At 51.5% G+C, this 18,254-nt stretch overlaps 1 protein-coding gene across 8 annotated transcripts in view; it reads right to left on the minus strand.

Annotated features, from left to right (window-relative positions):
• The window catches only part of DLGAP4 (DLG associated protein 4), a 93,222-nt gene that overhangs the window by 52,084 nt on the left and 22,884 nt on the right, over positions 1-18,254 (minus strand). For 2 of the 8 annotated variants that reach the window (XM_032607132.1, XM_032607131.1), the window contains exon 1: positions 17,304-18,161. The exons of 4 other annotated variants lie outside the window; for them this stretch is intronic. Coding sequence is in view for 2 of the 4 variants with exons in the window: in XM_032607128.1 (XP_032463019.1) it covers positions 3,933-3,978 (46 nt within the window). In the remaining 2 variants the exon portion in view is untranslated. Of the gene's footprint in view, positions 1-3,932; positions 4,031-17,303; positions 18,174-18,254 lie in introns of those variants that run through there. 2 more of the 8 variants (XM_032607128.1, XM_032607129.1) reach the window with 2 other exon arrangements.

Raw genomic sequence — 18,254 nt, forward strand, 5'->3', positions numbered from 1 at the left:
GGTGACATCAGACATCATTTTTGTGTGTGTGACATTCACAGTTCAATTTCTTTTTTTTTTTTGCCTCCAGAGAATTGTTACCAACTAGCAGAGGAGAGGGAGGAAAAGGTTCAAATGGCCTAGCTACAGGGGAAATGATGGGAGGACTAAATCTAAGGTCTAAGGCAGCACGGTCAGGGCTTAACACACCTTCCTCTGTATAGCCGGGCAGCACAGAGCTCCTGCCTGAGATGATAAACTCATCCTCAGAACAAGAGACCAGCCGACACTGGCTTCCCTTCCCCCCCGCCCCCCGCCATACCTGCTGCTGAGTTACAGAAGTGGCCTGTAGGTCAGGAGGCCCTGAGAGTGAGCACTGTTCCTGCATTCACTCACTGTACGACTAAGGCTCCCCGGCCTCACTCTCACCCATCTGTAAGATGGGAACAATGCTGACTCGCCCTGTTCACTGCCCTAGGGCTGCTGTGAGACTCTCTTGGGAAGACAGGCGGGAAAGGGCTTGGCAGGTGAGGAACTATCATTACAATCACTTGAGGGGCCCAAATATCTGAGCAAGGGGCCCACAGAGCAGCTGCCTGATTCTAGGCCTTCCAAGGACTCCATGCGCCAGAAGCTGGGGGTTTCTGGCCTGGGGCAGGTGCCCTGAGGACCGCAGCCGACCCCCACCCCATGCCGCACCTGTGTCACTATTCTAACATTTTAGGGTAGTGGCCTCTGTGTCCCTGCCTTGCCAAGCACCCCTCTAACTTTTCTCTGCCACCCTCTTCATGCCAACGCCCCAAGTTCCCAGCGTCCGGGTCTTTGCAAGGCTGCTCCCTGCCTGCAACGCCCCTCCTCCTCCCTAATCCCACCGCCTCTTCCGGGTCTCCGTTCCAGCATCACTCCCTACAAGCCTTCCCTGACTGTCCTTCCGCACCGCCAGGCACCCCTCACTGGGTCACGCCCCAGGCTTAGAGGTGCCACAGGCCCCTGCCATCACACTGTTTTACAGGCCTGTTTACTTTTCTCCTTCTCCATTTAGACCCTGAGTCCCCTGAAGGCAGGGACTGCAAGGTTCCCATGCCTGTGGCACCCAGAAGGGGTGCCAGGCAAATCCTGCTGCCACTTACGACGTGGGACCCTGTCTCTGACTTCACCCCAAAAGTTAGACAGGGCTGCAGGGCCTTCCCCTGGAAGACTTGAGAATGCAGCAGTAGGGAAGTCTGTGAGGGGCGACCTGGCAAGCAAAAGACAGAAGTGCTGGGACAAGCAGGGACTATAGGCCTACCCCTCACACCTCCATACCCTCCATACTCGAGTTTTCTCCCAACCACCTCTAAAAGCACAACATGGTGACATTTGGGAAGGTCTTTTTAAAAGAAGACCTCCCCAAGGGAAAGTCACCAGCACCCCGCAACTGTAAGGACTCGCTGAATATTAGCGACTAATCGTCATAGTTACCGGTGTTTATTGCCTGCTCAGGCATCGCTGGCTACTGCCCTGGCCCAGTCACTGTCCGAGGTCCTTATATTTGATCCCCACAAAGAGTTGTTTTCACCATCGCCCCTTGTGCTGCTGAGGAAATGGAGGCTCAGAGAGTTTGAGGGATTTGTTCAGCGTCACACAGCAAGTGTTCTATCTGCTAAGTGAGTGCAAACCTTCCAGGTTTCAGTCTCCGGAACCCAACCTTCACAGCATCTGGTCTCACAACAAAAATACAAGTTGGCTGACAAGGAGGCTGACACACACATTCCTACAAAGCTTAGAAATCACCGTACAAAGACGAATTTGGTCTCTCCCTTCTGCTGGCAGACTCTGACTAGAATACACTCTTACAAAGATCTCAAGCCCAAGCCAGCATCCCAAAGAGCATCTGAAGAAAGCGGACTTTACCTTGACAACTTCTACCCCTCCAGGAGCTGCTCTGCCCTGATGTTTTTACAAGCATACTAATCACCTCCCCAGGCTTCGGGCTGTCCTACCAGGCCCTTTTCGTCTCTCACAAAGAGACCTGTGATATCACTTGCCCCTCAAATGGTCGCTTCCCCTCCTAGGACTGACACCCATCTGTAAAAGCTGGGTACTGCAGTAGGTTGTGGACGGCACAGGTTCCAACAGGTGTGCTACTTCTGGTTAATTGGTAGTACCTGCCTGTGTTAAGAAGGATCCTAAAGCTGTGTCCAGGCTCCACACAGCCACCACGGGCGTTGGAACCAACACTGCCTCTGTGGGAAAAGCCCTCCTGGGAGATGAGCAGCCTTTTAAAAACTCTGCTGGAACACAGCCACATAAAGCTGAGAGTTGCATTAACTTGGAGAGTTAACCAAGAGTTCATTATTTCCAGATGAAACCTACTCTCCCTTTCAAATATACCTCCTTAAAATGGACTAATGAATGAGTTACCTGGAGTAGTTAAATTCATATAGTCGGAAAGTAGAAGGGTGGTTTCCAGGGGGTGGGGGAGGAGGGAATGGGAAGTTGTTTAATAGGTACAGAGTTTCAGTTTTGCAAGATGAAAAGAGTTCTGGAGATGGAGGGTGGTGATAGTTGTAAAGCAATGTGAGTGTACTTAATACCACTGAACTGCACACTTAAAAGCAGTATAAGCGGTAATTTATTTTTTGGCCGTGCCATGCAACACGCGGGATCTTACTTCCCCAACCAGGGATCGAACCCTGCGGTGGAAAGCGGATTCTTTACTACTGGACAACCAGGGAAGTCCATGTGGTAAAGTTTTATGTGCACTTTAACACAGTTTTTTAAAAAGTGGGCTAGTGCGGAGTCTACTGAGGAACTCTCTAAAAACGAGTCCCAGCTATCAAACTGATTTTCCACCCCAAATCCATAAGTCATAAAATAAAATACTGAAAGCTACTTTAAGCATGAAGTGTTTGATTTCTGGTTTGACGTAAACGTATTTGTGAGCAGGGGCTGATTTATAATCTGCTACAATCTCTTTCCTGAGATTCAGGGAATAGAAATAAAAGAAAAAGAAAGAATTTAAATAGAAAATCAAAAAGACTGGAGATCTACAAGGGTAGAAATGGATGTGTTAGAACCTTGGAAAGGAGTTGGATGGGAGATTGTGTGGAGGTTAAAAAAATTAAAACTTAAAAAAGAACTATAAATATATTGTATAACATTATAGAAAACAGTTAAAAAGTGATTTTAATCCCATTGCCCTAACACAATTACTGTTACATCATTCTATACCCAAACTTTTAAACTGTGATCATTTTGGAATGGCAATCTGGCTAAAAAGAAATAGCAACTTCCGCGTTGGCCTTCTTAAACAAAAGCAGTTGGTAGTACAGAAAGAGTAGTGAATCAGGACTTCAAATCTTGATTAAGCTGTGTGACTCTGGACAAGTCACTTTACCTCTCTGTTCCATCATTTCTAAAAACAGCAGTAATAACTGCAACCCGCCTCCCTCAGCAACAGGGCTTTGTGAATTGTGAAGTAGTATGTGAAAGGGCATTAGCAATAAGTAGGGAGTGCTAAAGAAGCCTTTTCTTGATGACTAATAATCAGTATGAAAACCTGATGATGATGATAACAATAATAATAATGATGACGATGCAAGTATTCAGAAGCTCTGATGTTAATTTGAAAACAAAAATCACTTGTAATACTTTCGTTATCACACCTCTGGGTGAGCAAAGCTGTTGGCCTCAGACCTACCCAGGCTTGCCAAGCCCAGCCAGGCCCTGCCTGACCTTGCAGACCCTACCAGACATAACCCGAACCTCTCCCAGTTCCCTAAATACACCAAACACTTTATACCTTGGGGTCTTGCCCCCTGCTGTTCCCAGTCTGCCTTAACTGCCTCCTTCCCATCCTCCACCCCACCTTCCCTGAGATGCCTTCCCCATCTTCTCTGAATAAGTCCCTCTCGGCAACTATGTTTCCTTCAGGACTCATCCCAATTAGACAGTATGTTGTGTGTCTGTACCTGCTTGAATGGCGTCTCCAAGCTGGATGAGATCTCCAAGCTCCATGAGGAAAGAGACCAGGTTTGTCTTGTTCCCTCTCCTTCCCCTGGCTCAGTACCTGGGATGAATGGCTGATTGTTTGGGAAGAAAGTGGAGGTGGGGTGGGGAGGAGCTGGCTGGGATGAACCCAAGTCCTCTTCCCCTGGGCTGTTCCCACGCACTGCTGCGTGCACCCCCTTTGAGAAGACTGCTGGGGCAGCAGTAGCAGTGGCAGCCCTGCCTTTATAGGTGCTGTCAGACAAGCCCCGCTCCCCCTACCCCACAGGCAAACACCTCCTGACTGCTACCATGCTCTGTGCTGGGCCAACAGTCACGTCATGAAGCGTGGGAAGCTTGGGAAGGCAAGAAAGTTCCAGGAGAGCCTTGAACTATTACTGTATTCACAACACACTCAAGAGCAGACTCTTCATTGCAGTCCCCAGCAGGATACTGCCCAATGGAGTGATGACCCTGCTGAGATAAACCCTGACTCTGAGTGCCTGGTGGATTCTGACAGCCCTGGGCAGGCTTCTCTAGCCTGATCTCAGCTCCCCAGGCCCCTGGACAACCAGCCCCTGCCTCCCCTCCCGTCCCCAGGGAAGCCTCCCCTTAAAAATCTCCATCCACTTGGAGCCTACCCAGCTTTTGAGGTCCTGAAGATCACCTCCTCTCTAAAGCCTGCCTTGATTTGCTGCATCTTCCCCATCAGGGCCCCACACTCAACAAAGAGCCATCGAATGATTAACTCCTCTCCAAATACCAAGTGCACCTGCATCTTTCCAGACATGGGACATGCACAGTCTTTAAATATTTCAAGTCTTCTGTCTCCCCTTGGATATCAAGAAGAGCAGGGGCAAACATTTCTTAAGTGCTTCCTCTGTGCCTGGCACTGTCCTGAGTGCTTTACACACACACACACATTCTCTCTCTTGTCCTCGCGCAGTGACTCAGGTAATATCATCACCTCTATTTTGCAGGTGAAGAAACGGAGGCCCAGAGAGGTTAAGCAACTTGCCAAAGCCTCACAGCTCCAGGTGGCATCTCAGGATCTGAACCCCGGCAGCATGACTCCAGGGCTATGCTCTTAACTACGGGGCTGCCCGACCATCGGTGTGAGGGCTTTCGTACACAGTCGGGCTTTATAAGTGCCAGGTTCTGCCACCCAGGGGAGCAGCGTGGCTCGGTGTGGCTCATCAGTGCAGTCACTCAGCCACAACTTTCAGGGCACCTACTGTGTGCTCAGCGTGCGCCGTCAGGGAGTGGACTTGAACGAACACAGCTCTGCGCCTGGGGACCTTGGGATTACGCAGAGCAGAGGAGAGGTAGACAAAAATCCTATTCGTTGAAGCAACAAAACTGCTACCATTATCTGCTCTGGCAAGGCTGAGAACTTCCTTAGAAACAGCACAAGAGAAACAGGAACCTGAGACCCCAGCTAGTTTGGCAACGGCTAATCTTTGAAGTCCACAGGCGAACCAAACGTGTGTTATGATTTTAGTCTCACCAGGGGACCAAAATCTATTTGGCTGAACAGCAGAGCTAGAGCTCCTGCCAAGAAACAAATGGGGATTGAGGTCCAGAGCCAGGAAGGGGCTTGTCCGAGGCCACCTATCAACTGGAGAAGCACGGCTCCGGTTCCCTTACGCCCTGTGCTCTCCAAGTCCCTGGTACTGCAACCAGGACAAAAGGCTTTCAGGCCATCTGCGTCCTTAAGAAGAAACCGCCGGGGGGTGAGGTAAGTGCCTACAGTGACCGCAAGTTTAAAAGTTTTCTCAGCGGAGACAGGACGTTAGCTCTTACCTTCAGGGAGTGTGGAACTGTTCTGTGAAAGCTGGATTCGGGAAGAAGCCAGGGTTGATGTCCCAGGCCCACCTCCAGCCCAGCACTGCCCCAGAAGGGCAGGAATTTCAAAGGCAGTAGCTCCCCACCTGGGGCCACACCCAGGTGAGGCTGACTTTACCGGGGAACCCGTGGAACTGGCTCTCTCCCACGCAGGGGCAGGCCGGGCCAGAAGGCCACCCTGGTCTGCAGCCTGGCGCCTCTCCCTGCAGGGTCCCACCCGGCCCCCACCCCGGCCGGGCCTCCAGAACAAGGGAAGAGGCCTGCTCCTCTCTTAGTGAGGCCTAGTGAGGTCCCCCGGGGCCCACCCCAGCCTGGGCTGGGTCTGAAGCGGCTGCTTCCTGCTTTACCTTTTCCTTTCACTTTGGTTTTTAACCCCAAAGTGAAACTAAAGACTGGGACGATGTGGGAAAGATGGTGAGAGTTAAGGCCTGAACACCTGGCTTCTCATCCCAGTGAGGCTGCTGACTCGCTGGGAAACGTGGGAGGAGGCCCTCAACCCCCTGCCTCAGTCTCTCCGTTGATAAAATAGGAGGGAGGAACTTGGCTAATGCTTTAAAGTGCCATTAAATTAGAAAAATGATGGAACGTCCCCTTCCTCATCCCTGCCACCACTGAGGACTAAAAAGGAGCTGCAGAAATGACCAGAGCGGGACCCAAAAGGGCCTTCCTGTTGGCTTGGAGGACGAGGCAAACTCTCGCCGCTGTGTGGAGACCTTCCTGGTCTCTCTGACTACCTCTCCCCAACCTGTCAACTCAACTCCTTTATCCTGAGCAGCCCCTGGGGCAGAGCAAATTCAGGAAGACTCCAGGGACGAGCCTGACCTGGTCTTAGCACAGCAAGAGGAGCCACCAACAGCTGCCTGAAAACTCCCCGCCTGAGGGCCGACCAGGCCATCTGCTAAGACCCAGGACTAAGACAGCATCCCACCCAGGACTGGTCCAAACTTCACTCTCCGCTGACCCCAGGGTGCCTGACACAGTCTAGCTAAGACCACTGTAATCTGTTTTATGGTGTTTTCCCACTGGCTGGTTTACCAAATCTCCCCTCTAGGCTGGTGCCATGAAAGAGGCAGGGATGAGCCTCCCTGCCTCTCAGATGAGGAAAACTGAGGCTCGGAAAGGCACAGGGACATTGTGGCCAAGCCAGCACTGGATTCAGGAGCTCAGTAAATATCTGCTGGATGATTGAGCTTGATGGCCCAGCCGTTGCCAAGCAGGTGCGGCACACACCAGAGAAGCACAGGACACAGTGTATGTGCGTGCGTGTGTGTGGGGTGGGGTGGGGTGGGGGGGCATCCCTCCCTGGAGACCAAGTCACAAACAGGTCCCCAGGTACCTGTAACAGAATCCCCTCCCCCCAGTCCTGGCTCCACTCCTGATGTCCCTCCAGCCCATTTCTTCCCTCACTTCCTCCCATCTGCACCTTACTCTGGAGAGATCTCATTGGCTGAGGGCTTCTGAGCGAAGACTGGCCAGCCTCCTCCCCCTCTCTGGGCTGGATTAGTACTGTCAGTACTTAACCAAGGAAAGGAATTTGAATCCAGGGGTGGGGGCAAGGTGCTTTAAAAAATATATACACCTTGGGCTACCCTGGTGGCACAATGGTTAAGAATCCGCCTGCCAATGCAGGGGACATGGGTTCGAGCCCTGGTCGGGGAAGATCCCACATGCCACGGAGCAACTAATCCCGTGTGCCACACCTACTGAGCCTGCGCTCTAGAGCCCGTGAGCCACAACTACTGAGCCCGTGTGCCACAACTACTGAAGCCCGTGTGCCTAGAGCCTGTGCTCTGCAACAAGAGAAGCCACTGCAATGAGAAGCCCACGCATTGCAACGAAGAGTAGTCCCCACTCGCTGCAACTAGAGAAAAGCCCTTGTGCAGCAATGAAGACCCAATGCAGCCAAAAATGAATAAATAAAATTAAAAAAAATCAGTAGCCCTGAAAAAAATATATACACCTTTTTTTTTTTTTGCGGTACACAGGCCTCTCACTGTTGTGGCCTCTTCCATTGCGGAGCACAGGCTCCGGATGGGCAGGCTCAGCGGCCATGGCTCACGGGCTCAGCCGCTCCGCGGCATGTGGGATCTTCCCAGACTGGGGCACGAACCCGTGTCCTCTGCATCGGCAGGCGGACTCTCAACCACTGTGCCACCAGGGAAGCCCTACACCTTATTTTTGTTAAAGGAGGCAGGAATATACAATGGAGAAAACACAGCCTCTTCAATAAGTGGTGCTGGGAAAACTGGACAGCTACATGTAAAAGAATGAAATTAGAACATTCCCTAACACCATACACAAAAATAAACTCAAAATGGATTAAAGACCTAAATGTAAAACCAGACACTATAAAACTCTTAGAGGAAAACATAGGCAGAACACTCCGACATAAATCACAGCAAGATCCTTTTTCACCCACCTCCTAGAGAAATGGAAATAAAAATAAACAAATGGGACCTAATGAAACTTAAAAGCTTTTGCACAGCAAAGGAAACCACAAACAAGACAAAAAGACAACCCTCAGAATGGGAGAATATATTTGCAAGTGAAGCAACTGACAGAGGATTAATCTCCAAAATTTACAAGCAGCTCATGCAGCTCAATATCAAAAGAACAAACAACCCAATCCAAAAATGGGCAGAAGACCTAAACAGACATTTCTCCAAAGAAGATATACAGATTGCCAACAAACACATGAAAGGATGCTCAACATCACTAATCATTAGAGAAATGTAAATCAGAACTACAATGAGGTATCATCTCACACCAGTCAGAATGGCCATCATCAAAAAATCTACAAACAATAAATGCTGGAGAGGGTGTGGAGAAAAGGGAACCCTCTTGCACTGTTGGTGGGAATGTAAATTGATACAGCCACTATGGAGAACAGTATGGCGGTTCCTTAAAAAACTAAAAATGCAACTACCATACGACCCAGCAATCCCACTACTGGGCATATACCCTGAGAAAACCATAATTCAAGAAGAGTCATGTGCCACAATGTTCACTGCAGCTCTATTTACCATAGCCAGGACATGGAAGCAACCTAAGTGTCCATCGACAGGTGAATGGATAAAGAAGATGTGGCACATACATACAATGGAATATTACTCAGCCATAAAAAGAAATGAAATTGAGTTATTTGTAGTGAGGTGGATGGACCTAGAGCCTGTCATACAGAGTGAATTAAGTCAGAAAGAGAAAAACAAATATCGCATGCTAACACATATATATGGAATCTAAAAAAAAAAAGGTTCTTCAGAACCTAGGGGCAGGACAGGAATAAAGACGCAGACGCAGACGTAGAGAATGGACTTGAGGACGTGGGGAGGGGGAAGGGTAAGCTGGGACGAAGTGAGAGAGTGGCGTGGACATGTATACACTACCAAATGTAAAATCGACAGCTAGTGGGAAGCAGCTGCATAGCACAGGGAGATCAGCTCGGTGCTTTGTGACCACCTAGAGGGGTGGGGTAGGGAGGGTGGGAGGGAGGGAGATACAAGAGTGAAGAGATATGGGGATATATGTATATGTATAGCTGATTCAATTTGTTATAAGGCAGAAACTAACACACCATTGTAAAGCAATTAAACTCCAATAAAGATGCTAAAAAATATATATATATAGATAGATTTTCAGAATGCAAAAGAAGGTAAACTTTTAGGTGCACAGATTCTTCAAAACAGCAATTTCACTTGCAGGAAGGAATGGCTCCCACAGTGATGCTTGCCCACATGTATACAGCCAGGTGGGAAGGGTGCTGGCTGCAGCGCTGCTCGTAGCAGCAAGGCTGGGAACGACCTAAATGTCCCTGAGCAGAGGACTGGACAAACAATGGGTGGTCCATCCGTCAATGGACTGCCACACAGCCACGTGTGTACCCACAGGGAATACCGACAACAGAGACATCCTTGTGTGAAGAAGACAAGGTACAGAATAGCAGGCACTAGGTAATAAAATGGGATGTATTGACACAGCTGCCCGTGTATGCAGAGTATTTCTGGAAGGAAACATCAAGACTGCTCACAGTCATTACCTAGGAGCCTAGGTGGGAGAGAGACTAATTTTTCACTGGACCCCTTTTTTTCCCATAAAGTTTGAAATGTTTAACCACATACATGTATTGCTTTCTCAATAAAAGCATAACTTTTGCACATAAAAAAATAACTCCAGCAAAATGTACCCCAAGAAGCTTCCCTCTAGGTCTCAGGCATCAGACTCCCTGGGGGCAGGGCCCAGACACCTGGATTTTGAAGTCTCCTCAAGGGCTGCTGGTCTAGTCTTGCAGAACAGGTGGTCAGCCTCTGACAGTAGATGGAGGCAGCCTGGACAGCACAGGCCTCTGGGCAGGGCAGAAAGTAGCAGGGAAGACTCAGAAAAACTTGGCCTTACGGCATAAGGATTTCCAGAGGGCTTTGAATGCTCAGTAGGTTCAGCTGAGAGGGGAGGGTTCCTACAGGAAGGACTGGGGAAATTAAGTCAGGCTGGTAAGACAGGGGAAGGGGAAGAATAATGTCTCTCTCAATATGGGATCCTGTCCCCTCCAATACTTGGTTCCCACTCATGGGAAATGAGGGGGCTGGGAGAGTCCTTTCCAGACTGATATCCTAAGATATGCCTTTATTTCATCTCATTTAATATTAAAGGAAGCAAGGAGGGTCCCCAGCTTAGCACATGGCCACAGGGCTCCACACCTGTGCAGACTGTAATCAAATATTTGGAGGCTGCAGAAAATTCAGGCCCGGATCTTAGGTACAGCAGCCCTTGAGCGACTTCCTCCCCCTGGGGAGGAGCAGATGGCCTTCTGTAGAGATGCCCTTCTTCACCTTCTCGTTAATAATTAAGTCATTACCAAAGACCTCTTCTGTCACTTTTGAAGTTCAGTTTGCAGAGACTTGCTGCCTTGGCTTGCTTTACCATGATGCTCCAGGCTGAAGGCTCACAGGCTACAACAGTCTAGATCTAAGCCTCAGGCCCAAACTCCAGGGGTCTGCAGTGGAAAGAGCCCAAGGTGGGGGTCAGGAGCGCTAGGGTGAATCCTGGCTACACCTTGATGATTCTGTGGACTCTGGGAGGTCAGAAGCTAAGTCTCTAAGACGGCTCTGCTTGCCACTGTATCCCCAGGGCCAGCTCATTGCTTGGCACACAGCAGGCACTTAATAAATATTTGTTGAATAAGTGAACAACAGCTCAGCCAGTGAATCCCAGAGTGACCTTGGGCAAGTCACTTTCTGGAAAATGACGACAAGAATAGCAATCCTCTTAGGGTTGTATAAGAACCTAATGAGATAAAGTAGATGTAAGTGCTTTAAAATTAAAAAACAGGCTACACAAATATTAATGATCCAGAAACAATGTGCTATAAACGAAATGAAAAGAATGAATACATATGAGAATGATCACATTTACAAGAAAGCACCTGGCAAATGGTAAAGCATTAATCAAGTGAATAACTACAATTGAAACGGACAGCACAGTCAGTCTAGTTCACTGTTCCAATATCCGAACATTTCTCAGGCTGTGTCTGTTCCAAAGGAGCACAAAAATCCCTCATCAAAACCTTTGTCCTGATTTTGGTATGAATTTGCCAAAGTAGACTGGCAGAAGGATCCTGGGGGTGTTTATTGGAGACAAGGGAGAAGTGGGGTGAGCAGAACACAGAGGCTGTGCCTGCCATGTGGCCTCACGACCCCAGGACAAGGCCCTGCTCAGGGCGGCACACCGAGAATGACTGGCCACCAGCTTCCTAGCTGCACACTGCCGCCAACCATTGCTGCCTCCCCTGCTAGCCGCTCTTAATCACCAGTCCCCTTCCCCTTCCCCTTCCCCTTCCCTCTGCCCAGTGGCTATCCCTGGCTGCAGCCTGGGAAATAGGCTTCATCACCTTCATCACCTGGCTCTCCTGTGTCGCGAGTACCTCGGTCAAGTCCCTCCCTGCCTCTGTGGCTGGGCCAGGGCCCACCCTCTCCGGTGGGGGCGGGCTGCGAATCCCAGCGGGCCCAGTCATGGACATGCCCACTGTTGCACTAGACACACACGAGGCCCCGCTCTGGAGGCTGCTCACAGCCTGGCGAGTAAAACTGAAGGCCCCTCAATTCCCTGACTCTCCCACCTTGAAGCAATTCTGAGCTGGTACCCAGCCCCAATCTCCCAGGTCTTTAGAAAGTAGGGGGTTCTGTCCTTTAGGGGATGTATTAGGTGCCCCCAGTTCAAGGGGCAAGAAGGCTCAGATTCCTGGGATCCTAACAGTAGGAGGTTCCTTTCCAAGAAGCAGAGCTGAACTGTGGGAAGAGCCAGCATTTGCAGACAGTCAGCTTTGGGTCTGAGCTACATGTTCCTTATTTGTAAAATGGGGACGGTAAGTCCACCTGCCTCGGGCTTGCTGTAAGGATTTCATGAGAGCATCCATGGAGGCCCTGGCACAGAGCCTGGCACAGAGCAGGTGTGCGAGCAATGTGCTCAGACTATTATTTCCTGCTCCAAGTAGCGACACCCAACATCTTTCCCGCTGGCCCATCAGGCCCCCTGGTCAGGCTCTCCTCAGAGAACACAACATCCTCTGCTACCCCAACTGGCCCTTCCCTCTCGCAAGGGCTCCACCCGAACACTGCCCTCTCCCTTCTCCGAGTTGCCTACAAAGCTCCTCCCTGTTGTCACTTTCATTCATTCCAATTCACCCAGCCTGACTCATCTTGAAAAAATCCTCCAGCTGTGCCATCCCGGCTCTAAAATCTTCCATGGCTCTCCAAAGCCTCTGCCCTTCAGCTCGCGTTCTATGCTGCCTACAATCTCCTGGCTCCTCCCTGAGCCCCGATGCATCAGCAAAACTAGTCTACTGTTTCCATAATATGCACTTACCCTGTCTAGCCCCCACACCTGTGCCTCTGCAGAAACCATTCTCAGGAACGTCAGCCCCAATGTCGGCCTCTGCGAACCCAGCCCCCCTCACGAGGGCTCTTGTTTCCTCTGGGTCATGCTCACTTCTTCCTTCTCAGACAATGCTTTCCTTCAGCAGATGCTTAATTACAGACTGTCACACAGTCTCTCATAATTGTAGGCCTTGTCTCCCTTGTCAGATCCTAAGTTCCCAGGGGCAGAGGCCCTGTCTGTCTGGTCTCTCCCATCCTCTCAGAGGCTGGCCCAGGGCTGGGAGGGCAGGTTCCTGGACAGAAAGTGTTTTCCAAGCCCAGTTCAGCTCCAGGCTGAGCCAAGTCCAGCTCCAACCACTTGGGACCACTTTTCTTCCTTTTGTCCTATTCACTGGCCAAACCAGACCTCCATGCACCAGCTCTCCCCAGGGTGACCCAGGCCAGGGACAGAGAAATGAGGGAGACCTGGGTGGGGAGACAGCACTATGGCTCTCACCTGGCCCTGACATGGTCTTCTTCTGGGATCCGAGGCACATCCCTGTCCCTTTTCCTCCCTTAGCATGCTTCTTATAGTGAGACAAGAAACAATAACCTTTTAGCTCTAGAATATGGATTTTATTTGTCTTTAAGGTAGCCCTGGTTCCCAGGAGTGGGTAGGTGAGGAACCAGCTGATTCCAACACAGGCTGAGGGAGGCAAGGCAGCCACAGCCAGGACAGGGAAACCTGGGAACCTGAGAGGCACTCACACCGCACACCTCGATAGCCTCATTAAGTTCCTGTTGACGACTGGATTGCATTCCTGCCCAGATGTTCAATTCTACAGCCCTCACCCTGGCCAGGTCTGACAGTGTCTGCTGCTGGGACTGAGCAGGGGAAGGGTAATCTGCTTCTGGAAACAACCAATTCTGCCTGAAACAAAGACCATGATGAGGGGCCAGTCTCCTCACCTGTAAAATGGGGATAATATTGGGACCTGTATCATAGGATTGTTGCAATAATGCAGTGGGATAATGCCAGAAAGTGCTTAGCACAGTCCCCGACACCCAGTGAACGGCAGTGTAGCAGACAGGTTCCCATTTCTTGAGGGGCCTTTACAACACGAGTTTGCATCCTCAGAGCAACCTGTGAGGAAGGCATTTCCATCCCAGTCTGACAGGGAAGAAAACTGAGGCGCAGAAAGTCGACCAATCCAAGGTCACACAGCAGCAGGGACAAGCCAAACTGTGACACCAACTCGAGAAACTCTCAGTTCAGCTTTACCCAGAGTGTGGCCCACAGGCTTTCAGCATCAGACTCCTCCAGAGGGCTGGTTTAAAAAGCTGATTCCTGCCCCCAGACCTGCCAAATGAGAATCTTTGGGGATAGAGCTCAGGAACCTGAACTTTGTAAAGATGAGGAGCCTAATTTTTATATACGAGGAAACTGAGGCACAGAGAGGTAAAGTGATCTCCAAGGTCACACTTTCAGCAAGTATGGACCTGGGACCGAATTCACAGTCTGACTCCAGAGGCAGCAATCAGAGACTTCCTGGAAGAGGTGGCATTTGACAATGTGGGCCTCAGAGGGAAGAGACAGCACCACGGGGGAGGGTACAGCACAAATAAGGGCTTGGAGCAGGAGAGGCCAGGCAACAACAGCTCAGTGTGGCTTGTGCTTCCAGATCCCTGAGGTGAAGAAATACATATGGAGCCACCACTGCCGCCTTCCCCTGAGAGCCCAGAGGGAGACATTCCTGAGCCATCTGAGCTTCTGGGAGGAAAGCCTGTTGTGTGCAGGGTCTACAACCAGCAGGTCTACGGCAGCGGCCCTCTGGGTGTGTCTGGCTGCTGCTCAGGACGAGAAAGCCAGGGAAGGTGGTGACTCAGTCCCCACCCAACCTCAAGCTAGTCCCATTTAAATTTGAGATGAGCTCAGAGGCTGGGGAAATGCCAAACAAACCCTCCTTGCACAACAGATGCCAGATCCAGAGAAGGCAGCCCGAGCCATAGGCTACCGGGCAGCAGCAATAAATGTGGAGCAACGCTGTGGGTTGTAGGGGGAGCCAAGTCAAGAGGCCTGGGCGCAAGCCCTCCCTGGGCCCCTATTCTTCATTCACCCATGAAACAGGGAGAACTCCACTGGCTTCTGACTTCCTCCCAGGGCTGTTGTGAGGAACAATGGAAAGGAAAGAGCCTGGCAGATTACACAATGTCCCACATAGCAAGAGGTTAGAGGATCACTGCTGTTAACATATTAGAACAGCCAGGAGGTGCTTTCCTTGCTACCTGAACCCCAGCCACAGCGGGTAGAGGGAGAGGCTGGGCCTCTGCCTTGTTCCCACAAAGCAAAAAGGGATCCAGATATTATCTCGAGGTGAAAGTTCACATTTATTAAACGCCTACTGTGTACCAGTTATTTTTTAATGTAGAATCTCACTTAATCCTTACCACAACCCTGCAGTGTAATTATGATTATCTTGTGTCCAGATGAGGAAACTGAAACTCAAAGAAAGTAACTAGCCCAAGATGACACAGGTAGCGAGTGATGCAGACCAACCAAGACCAGGTGTCTGCGGCCCGAAAACCCGCACTCTTTCTCTGGAACAGTTTGTATAAGAGGCAGAACATGGCTGGTACAGGGGTCCAGCTCAAGCACGGCCTCCCTCTGGAAGCCTTTTTGATCCCTTTGCCCGGACAAGATCTCTCTCCGATGAAACGCCACAGCACATTATCAGCACACATCTGGCAGCACTCAACATATTCTGCCTCTTATTCTGTGATCAAGCACACTTTTAACAGGTAAGATAAGATGTAGGTGCAAATAGGTGGCATTTCAGTTACCTTAAAATCCTCAAATGTCAGGGCTGGAAGCACCTAAGAGAGCACAACAACCAGCTTCCTCATTTTTTCGAAGGAAAAATACAGACAGAGGAAGACACTTGTCTGAAGTCATACAGCATCTTAGCATCAGAGCCGAGAATAGAACCCTGGCACTCTGCCTCACACAATTTCTCTAGGGATTCCATGATTTCAGAATCAGCCTTAGGACAAGGATTATCATTCCCACTTTACAGATAAGGAAGCTGAAGCCCAGGCGAAAGCAGCCTCCCTGAGAGGTGAGATGTGGGGACCACAACCCTGATTCCCTCCACTTTCAGGCCAGAGACCAAGCCCTTTCTCCTCCCTGCTGCAAGTAGTCTGTGTAGCGTGTCACGCTCAGGGCCCACAGTAAAAGGTCAACGGATGCTGGAAACTGTCATTATACACCAGTGCGCAGGTGACACCAGCCAGACAGCGACCTCCTCAGAGGCAGTGCTACGGCAGAGGACACAGGAGTCCTGGCTGAAATCCTCTGTGGGTCCCTGGTCTCTCTGTAAGACGAGGGGGCTACAATAGCTGATCTTATCTCCTGCTCCAAACTTCTGGGACATCTGAGGCTCCTTGACAGCAGACCCCAGCTGTCTGTGGAGCATCTCTCAGCTGAAGCCTTTGTTCCCCCACTCTATGGGAAGCTGGAAAAGCAGGTGGGGCTCACAGCCACAAACTGACAGACTTTATTCCCAAGTGCCACTGGCCAAGCAGGGCCCACCCTTAAAAAACAACAGGATGGAACATGGAAAATCCAACTGTCTCCAGCACAGACATCCAGCTGGGCACACCCACCTATCTTTACAGACTGACAAAGAGCAACCAGGAATGGGGGCATAAAAAAGGGCAGCCTGCCCCCTGCCCTACTGGAAGGGCAGGAGCATTTCTGAACAACCAGGTGGCAATGGAGTGGGGGGGAGGGTAAAGAACTCTGGGCTGGGGAGTCCCAGGCCTGGATCCCTGTCCCAACTCTGCCATGAACTAGCCTGTGTGCCCCAGGCAAGCTGCTTTCCCTCTGTGGGGCTCAGTTTAAAGACAGGCTGACAGTTCCCGAAGTGTCTTTACAGATGGTTCATTTGATTGTCATGACAACCTTGTGAGGCTGCCATAATTATTCCCTTTTTACAGATGGAGAAACTGAGACTTGGAAAGGTTGAAGGTCTCATTCAAAGTCACACAGCTTGAAGCTGGCCGCAGAGGTCTTAGACCACCAAACCCAATCCTCAAGGGTGGTCAGGTTAAAAACAACCCCTCTCTCCCCACACCCTGATTGACAGTCTCCACAAGACCAAGGCAGCACAGACCCTGGTTCACCTGCCCAGTCTGGTGGCTGGCAAAGTTCTGGCCACAAACCGCACAGCCCAGCTGCCTAGGAGGCCGCACCCCCCCATGCAAAATTTGATTACTCAAGTTGGCAAGAACGCAGTCCCCACCCCCAATCGGGTCTAAATAAACGCCCAAGTGATATCACATCCTGCTGGCTCCAAAATAGCCCAGGCCTGCCCACAAGCAATCACAAAATGCCAGGCCATGCAGGGCCAAGCGGGCAGGGATGCCCAGCCCGTGGCACCGTCCACACACACAAGCAACTAAAGCAGAAGCCTCATAGCAGGAAGGCTCCCCCTCCCACCTCTGCCAGACAGCCTGGCCCCTCCCTCCTTGCCCCCTTTGTGGGGAGGCCCCAGAGCCTCCTGCCCCAGCGCCAGCCCTCGCCCCAGCGCCAACCCCATGGAGCCTCGGCCGCGGCCAGCCTGCGGGCGCACTCCAGCCAGACCCGGACACCCCACCACTCACATTGCTTCAAGAGCTCCAGACACAAAGCCATGAGGGCCGGATGGGGGTCAGAGACCCAGAGACCGGCAAAGACAGAAAAGGGGAGAGGGAGAGACACAGGAGCAGAGAGAAGGGGAGACAGGGGACCGGGGCAGAGAAAGCAAGGGGGAGCGGCAAGAGCCCTGGCAAAGGAGTAGCCTTAAAGAGGGGTCTGCAGCGCAAGAGACATCGAGTGGTGACACCAGCAAGACAGATGCGGGGGCAGAGAGAGGCAGGGAGAGCAAAGCAGGGGGCCCCGACCCAGAGGAATGAGGAGCGCGGAGGCCCGAGAGAACAAGGAGAGACAGCGACAGGGGACAAAACCAAGGGAAGGCAGGGAGGGGCGCTGAAGTCTGGGAGCTGGGGAGCTTTGGGGGTCCCAAGGAGAGACCCCAAGGGATCTAGGAGGTATCAGCGTATACAGGGGACACCAAAAGAGGGAAAACCCTGAAGCAATGAGGGCTAAGAGGAGGCAAGACCCCCGGGATTTGGGGGGACAGATGGAAGGGAGGACCCTCAAGGGATGTGCGGGCAGCTCAGAGGAGAGCCTTGGGGGAGTGTGGAAGGTGTTCAGAAAAAAAAGGTCCCCAAAGATGAGGGGCGCTCAGAGGGGGTAGGCTCTGAGGGATGAGACGAGCGCCTTGAGGGGGACCCGAGATCGGGGAGCGAGGGAGGGGCTGGGAGGCAGCGCGAGGGCAGAGACAAAGAGACAGCGAGCCAGGGAGAGACAAAGCGGGCGAAGCGGGGCTACGGGCCCGAGGGCTGGTGGCCGGACAGAAGGACGGAAGCGCGAGCGGGCGGGGGGACGGACGGACGGACGGACGGACAGAAGGGGAGGAGGGCGGGGGCAGGGCAGGGCCGGGCGGGGGCGGCGCCCGTCTCCTCGCGGGGCCGCGGCTGCTCCGGGCGGCGCTGGGCGGGCCCCAGGCGTCC

This window comes from Phocoena sinus, chromosome 15, assembly GCF_008692025.1.
Source record: "Phocoena sinus isolate mPhoSin1 chromosome 15, mPhoSin1.pri, whole genome shotgun sequence".
Taxonomy (NCBI): Eukaryota; Metazoa; Chordata; class Mammalia; order Artiodactyla; family Phocoenidae; genus Phocoena; species Phocoena sinus.